Below are 7,059 nucleotides of genomic sequence, written 5' to 3'. Positions count from 1 at the left end.
TGATCATTTCACAATATATACATAGATTATCAAATCATTATGTTGTACACCTAAAAAAATGTTATATGTAACTGTATCTCAGTAAAACTGGAAAAAAAAAAAGTCTAAGTAATTAATTCAGGTATGCTTTTATGTCCTTCAGCTATGTTTTATTATTTTCTCTATAAAGGTTTTATTATCTAGGTACTTCATAATTTTGACTGCTGCTGTGAATGCAACTTTTTTCCTAATACATTTTCTGACTGGGAAATACATTAATAGACATACAATACATTGCTGAGACAATCATGCAATTGATTCCTTTCTGCTGATCTTGGGTGTCCAATAAACTTGCTTACTTCCCTATCTCATTAATGATGGTGTAACTGTAAATTCTGCTGCATTTTCTAAGTTGAGAAGGATAACAACTGCCAGCCAAGTCCAATGCTCTAGAATTCACTTCTTTCATACAATACTAGGCAAGATATCCAGAAGAAATAAAAGGTACATTATTGTCTAGTTTCTGACTTTATGGGAATGCTTCTCAACTTTGTCTGACAGAGATTAGGGAAATTCCTTTAAATTCGTAGATTGCTCAGATTATCACTGAGATGAAGACTGAATTTTACTGAATTCTTTTTCTCCATCATTAATATATATTGTTCCCTGTTAATCTGTTAATGTGGTAACTACATTAAATAGATCTCTTGATGCTAAATCGCCTTACAATCTTTAAATTCTACTTGGTAATGACATATTATCTTAAGTACTTCTGTAATCAATTTGCTACTCAAGATATTTAAAGCCATTCTAAAATGTTTTAACTCTCCTTACCTGGTTTTGACTCACAAAATGCCTGAATTGTTATATATGACAAAAAGGACTTGTTCCTTGCAAAGATTCATAAAATTCACCTATAAAAACTCTGTGCCTGGCATCTTTGAGCAAAAGTTTTGATTAAATCAATTCAAGGCCACTGGCTTAGTCAAGGTCTCTATTTCTATTTTTAAGTCACTTTTGTCATTAATGTTTCCTAAGAAATTACCTCTTATCATCTAGGGTTTTAATGTGCTGGCGTAAGTTTGTTCATAGTGTTCTCCTACACTTAAATTTATCTTCCATACCCAGCCCCTTTCTCGTTTTACTATACAGTATTTGCACCTTTTCTTTTCTTATTGGATGGTATTTTTGCCACAGGCTTGCCCATTTTATTAGAAAATCTGGTGTGCCATAGTATGATCTTACTCACAGTCATGTTCTACAAAACAAGTAACAGAACTCAATGTTAAAAAACAAATGTTCCAATTCTAGATCTATAGTACCCTCAAGCCTTACCTTCCTCATACACCAATTTTGCCTTTTGTGCAGGACAAGTCATTCCCTTTGTTTTTTCTGACGCTGTAACCTGAAAGATAATCAAGTACTATTATGAAGTAGAGTACAAGGTTATCGCAAGCATAGCAGTCACCACCACACCCCACCTTCCCCAACAGTAAACTTGCCCTCAACCAGTATGATGGATGACCTTAATAAATGCAGATCAATACAGGGCAAAAAACAATCTTGTTAAATATAAGAATAAAGAATTACTCTGTAAAAGTTGAATACCTTTTAAGGTGATCAGAACTCGCTTCTGTGCCAAAACTGTAACTGTATATAAATACCCTGTAACTTGCTGTTCATAGTAGCACAACCATCCTAACTATATTAACAACTGACATAGGACAGTGAGAACCTTTGAGGAAAAGCTGAATCCGGCACAAGTAAGTTTACCAACTGTCAAATACATAACATTTCCAAAGTTAAAGACTGGATCCTGATTTATCAATTTCTTGCTGAAACATGGGGCTTTAGATGTTCAGGTAAACGATCCTTTTCCTCTCTATTCCTATCACATCTAAAGTTTAGCACAAAACAATCTGATTTACTCACTTGAGTGATTAGAAGAATAAGCTTTCCATGAAGGTGGGAGAGTTTCTGAAAAGTTTTTACTCTGCTTTCCATTAACTGGTATAGTGTTCCCAGCTGGGGTACCAGATCAGGCAACTAGGGGGGAAAAAAGATTATCATATTCATACTATCATGACAAAGTATAGATAACAAACATACAAATCATGCTCAGAAACACCCAAGTATTCAGCCACTGCACCATAAGCATCTGCTTACACCTCCTGTGGCAGTGGCTGCTTGGAACACAGCCTAGCAACATCGCAAATTTTCACAGGCCGGCCTTTAATGTCCTAATGGCAAAAAATAGTGTGTTTTTTAAAATAATAATACAGGGGGATGCCTGGGTGGCTCAGTCGGTTAAGTGTCTGACTCTTGATCTCAGGTCATGTCTTGATCTCAGGGTGGGGAGTTCAAGGCCCAAGATGGGCTCCACGCTGAGTGTGGAGCCTACTAAAAAAATAAATTAAAAAATAATTAAAAAAATTTAAAAATAAAATAGAGAGGTCAATATAACTGAAACATTAAATAAAAAATAGCCCCACCACGTATCTCCAGGCTAAAGAGGGCTTTCCTCTGAAACTTACTCTCTGATTATATCACATTATCTACCTATACCATAAGCAAGCTAAAGGAAGCTTTTCACAGCTTCCAGAGACAGCACAACAGAGCGATAGAGTACAAAGCTGACCTTACAGTATTTCAAACATACTCCCTGTTAAAGAATCCTCTGAACCATGCTTAAGGAATTAAAGCATGAAATCTGTCCCTCCAGGGGAACAAAAAAAAAGAACCCCACTCTTTGCCCTTTAATTAGCCTTTACTTGCCCTCCTCTCACTGATGATTTAGCATAAGAATTTCATTCAAATGTTAAACTTTAAACAGCAAACAGACACAAAAATGAATAAAACAAAGTTTAAGTGATCACATTCCAGTGGCCATCATCTCTTTTTTATCTGTCCCTATGCCCACAACAAGCTCCAGAACAGGGAGAACAGGGTATCTTGCCCACTCCTTAAGCTGCATGCCTAGCACAGTCCCTCAGCTTAGAGAAGATAAGGACATCTGGTAAGGAGGAGGAAGCGAAGGAAAGGTGGAAGGAAAAGCACTGTTCTGTGAGGACAGAATTCCCGTAGGCAAGGGAGCCCTCTCCACACCGTGCTTCTCTGGTCTGTTTTGCCATGACTGTGACCGTCACAAGACTACTACTCCAGCAGTTCACCCTTGACTCCAGAAGGGATTTCTCTACAAGGACTCCTAGGGCTCTACTCACTTCTAAGCAAATGAATGAGGTTATAAAATAAGTGCTGTCCTGTTCACCCCAAGTCCGGATGCTTGTGGGAATCTTCCCGTGCCCATCACCCGCCACTCCACCACTCCACTCACCACTGCCCTCAACTCATCCCAAGATTCCACAAGCTGGGAAACCCCAAAGCCATTCTCACTGTTCTTATACCTCCCCCCATTCTAACATCCTGGCAGAATTCTCCCCAGACACATAAAGAACAAACTCCTGGCTTCAAAGCAGGTTATCCACTTGTTTTCCCTATTTCAAACTACTGAAGGCAAAAGAAGCCTGAGACAAAACAAGGGACAGTGACCAGGCGGAGTTGGGTGAAACTGTGTTAAGAAAGAAGAGCAATTAAGAACTTTCTTCAACTATCCACTATAACCTATTAAGAAAATCTATTATAAGGTGCTAGATATTAAAATTAAAGAAAAAGAAAAAAGTGAACTGTATAATTTTATTTCCAGAAACTTAAAATATAACTGATTTGGGGCGCCTAGATGGCTCGGTTGGTTAAGCAGCTGCCTTCAGCTCAGGCCATGATCCCAGGGTCCTGGGATCTAGCCCCACATTGCTCAGCAGAGAGCCTGCTTCTCCCTCTCCCTCTGCCTGCCACACTGCCTACTTGTGCTAGCGCTCTGTCAAATAAATAAATAAAATCTTGAAAAATATATATACACACACACATATATATAACTGATTTAATAAGCAAAGAACCCAATTCATATTATGAAATGTATGTAAATATGTGTATTATAAAACTGTGTTTTCTGGTATTGATTAAAACTTGTTTCCTCCCTTCCATTTGTAATAGATAACCAAGACCTGACAGCAGCCCCACAAAATGACAGCTATTAAATATTTAACTTCATTTTTACCACAAGCTATCTTCTATTGTCCTGGGACAAGGTAGACAATGGAGAGATACAAACATTGTAAAAATAATTTTGCTAAACAGGTTATATATATACATAAAAAAACATCTAAAGGCTAATTTATCAGTATGTTACTTTTCTCCTTTCTGTATTTCCAAAGTTCTCTATAGAATATATATTACTTTTAAAAATCCAGGGCAAAGAAAAGGCCAATTTACAAAAGGCAACAACGATGACATTATTACAATTCACCTGGGGTAAAATAAAATCTTTAAAAGCAGCAGCTGATGGTTGAAGGGCAGGTGGAGGGAGGATGATTTCATTAACATATCAGTTTATAATCCTTATCAAAGCCAAACTATTCAGCAACTATAGCTGAAGACTTACTGTGGATAGGTAAGATGCATGGACCGTTAACACACATTTTAGCCACTGAACCATTAAAACAGCACTGAAAAAAAGAAGAAAAATCCAAGTAAACGAATATTCATGAATTCAAAATTAAATACAATGGAGTTATAGTATTAGAAAAACTCAGGCCAAGTAAAGATCTATAAATTGTGCCCTGTGAAAAACAACACTACTAAATAAACCACTGACTTTGATGATCTTCTCATCCCTTCATGAGTCTGAGATCTGTGAAACAGACTTATCTCTTGGGAAGGAGAGGAGAACAACATGGACTGAACAGGACAAAACTCTCTTCCTCTAAAACAATTCAAGAATAAAACCCATGCTTTACTTCGTAATTAACTGATCCCAAGGCAGTAAACTGGGCTCAACTGACTTCGCATTTTTACACCCACCATCTACTCATCATCAGGTACAAACAGCATAAGATTTCTATGCCACATTAAAAGGCAAATATAGACCAAAAATGTGTAAAAGCTGGGCCTAATCAATAAATTATTTTTTCTTTGTGAGCTCCAAACACAAATGGAGTCTATCAGGGGAAAAAACTTAAAAGAAAAGGGGCGCCTGGATGGCTCACAGTTGGTTAAGCGTCTGCCTTCGGCTCAGGTCATGATCTCAGGGTCCTGGGTTCGAGTCCCACATTGGGCTCCTTGATCAACGGGGAGCCTGCTTCTCCTTCTCCCTCTTCCCCTCCCCGCCACTCGTGCTCTCTCTCTCTCAAATGCATAAATAAAATCTTTTAATTTTTTTTTTCTTTTTTTTAAGAAAAGACAAATTACAGGGGCTCCTGGGTGGCTCAGTTGGTTAAGCATCTGCCTTTGGCTCAGGTCATGATCCCAGCGTCCTGGGATCGCCCCCACGCTGGGCTCCCTGCTCAGCAGGTGGTCTGCTTCTCCCTCTCCCTGACACCACCCTCCCTGCTCATGCTCTCTCGCTATCCTCTCAAATAAATAACATCTTTCAAAAAAAACCAAAACTATATACTGTAGCGCTGGTAATACTATACTGTCAGCTTTGCGATACCAACTCCCTATCTGAATACTTTAATCATCAAATTATTAACAAAAAAGACCCACAAAATTCAGTCCTACAAAATACTTCCTTACAGTGCCTTAGCAACTACCAGAGGTTGGGGGAGTTCTACAAAAGGCAATTTTACATCTGATTAGGACTAAATCGTTACTAAATCATTACATGACCTGATAATGAAGCTGGAAAAACTACGCAGGAGTTTCCTAAAAGAAAGGAAAAAACTGTACTAAAATCTTAGTAATAAGAGTCACTCAACTTACAGTAAGTGGGAAGAGCAGTATCTGACCCTTACAGACACAGTCTTACCACTTAGAGTGTGGAGCTGCTGACTATGTAATTTCATGCTGTCAAAAACTGCTGTTTTTAAGAATCACCTCTAAAATATTGATAAAATCAAAGCAATTTAAGTCACCTAAATATCTTACCTATTAGGATGTCCCTGCAATCTCTTTGTAAGCTGAGGGAGAGAAAAACAGTATTAGCAACCACACTTCAGAGGCAGCCCATGTGCACCAATCCCCACGATACAAAGAAAATATAGAAAAGACTATTAAGGGGGCACCTGGGGGGGCTCAGGTGGTTAAGCACCCAACTCTTGATTTCAGCACAGGTCATAATCTCAGGGTCGTCAAATCAAGCCCCAAATTAGGGCTCTGCGCTGGGTAGGGAAACCTGCTTAAGATTCTCTCTCTCTCCCTCTGCCCCTATCCCCCAAAAAGACTTAGGAAATCACTACTCCTAAAGGATTCCTAAATTTCCTAATTCCTCAATGTTCAACCAGTATAACATAATCTAGGAACACATTCCCACAGTAAGAGTAATTACCTGATAAAAATCTAGGCCACAATTTATATGAATGAAAATTGAGAAGAGACAAATCCAGGGACAGAATATAATCTGTGGTTGCCAAAAACTGGGGGTAAGGGAAAATGGGGAATGGCTCAGTGGTACATGATTTATTTACTTATTTATTTTTTTGGTGTGACAACTGCACAGCCTGTGAATATACGAAAAAATACTTAATTATACGTATTAAATAAGAGTGTATTTTATGGTACGTGAATTATATCTCAATAAAAAAATACATTAAAAAATGTGGACTAGGTAAATTTTGTTTGAGTAGATCTATTATCTACTCTAAATACCCTGCTTGCTTACATACTGTAATTCCATTTCTCTAAACACTAGATTTTCTCGTTAACTCACAGTGTTAGGACCTTAAAATGAAAAAAATACTCAGTTACCTCTTGCAACAATGGAATAACAGCATGCAGGGGCATCCTTAATACAGTCCTCTTAATTAGGTTTAAATTCCTAGTTTGAAGTACTTTCTGTGAGAAAATAAAAGAAACATGAAGATAAGCATATGCAGAAGCTAAGGACACTACAGGAGAAACAGTAAAAATGATTTTCTTTTTTCTTTAAAATCAATTTAGTCAACATAATACTGTATTAGTTTCAGGGGGAGAATTCAGCGATTCAGCAGTTGCATGTAACACCCAGTGCTCATTCCATCAAGTGCC

The 7,059-nt window shown here is 37.8% G+C and overlaps 1 protein-coding gene across 2 annotated transcripts in view; it reads right to left on the bottom strand.

Annotated features, from left to right (window-relative positions):
- Window positions 1–7,059, bottom strand: part of WDR43 (WD repeat domain 43) — a 48,545-nt gene that overhangs the window by 2,784 nt on the left and 38,702 nt on the right. For both annotated transcript variants that reach the window (XM_035000829.1, XM_035000830.1), the window contains 5 exons: window positions 6,781–6,867; window positions 5,962–5,993; window positions 4,478–4,541; window positions 1,912–2,025; window positions 1,315–1,384 (listed from right to left, as the gene is read on the bottom strand). In XM_035000829.1, coding sequence (XP_034856720.1) covers window positions 1,315–1,384; window positions 1,912–2,025; window positions 4,478–4,541; window positions 5,962–5,993; window positions 6,781–6,867 — 367 coding nt within the window. The remainder of the gene's footprint in view (window positions 1–1,314; window positions 1,385–1,911; window positions 2,026–4,477; window positions 4,542–5,961; window positions 5,994–6,780; window positions 6,868–7,059) is intronic.

Source organism: Mirounga leonina, unplaced genomic scaffold, assembly GCF_011800145.1.
Source record: "Mirounga leonina isolate KUSES-001 unplaced genomic scaffold, KU_Mleo_1.0 Mir_125, whole genome shotgun sequence".
Lineage (NCBI taxonomy): Eukaryota > Metazoa > Chordata > Mammalia > Carnivora > Phocidae > Mirounga > Mirounga leonina.
Note: the sequence above shows the minus strand (reverse complement) of the source record. Positions and strands in the feature narration are given on the sequence as shown.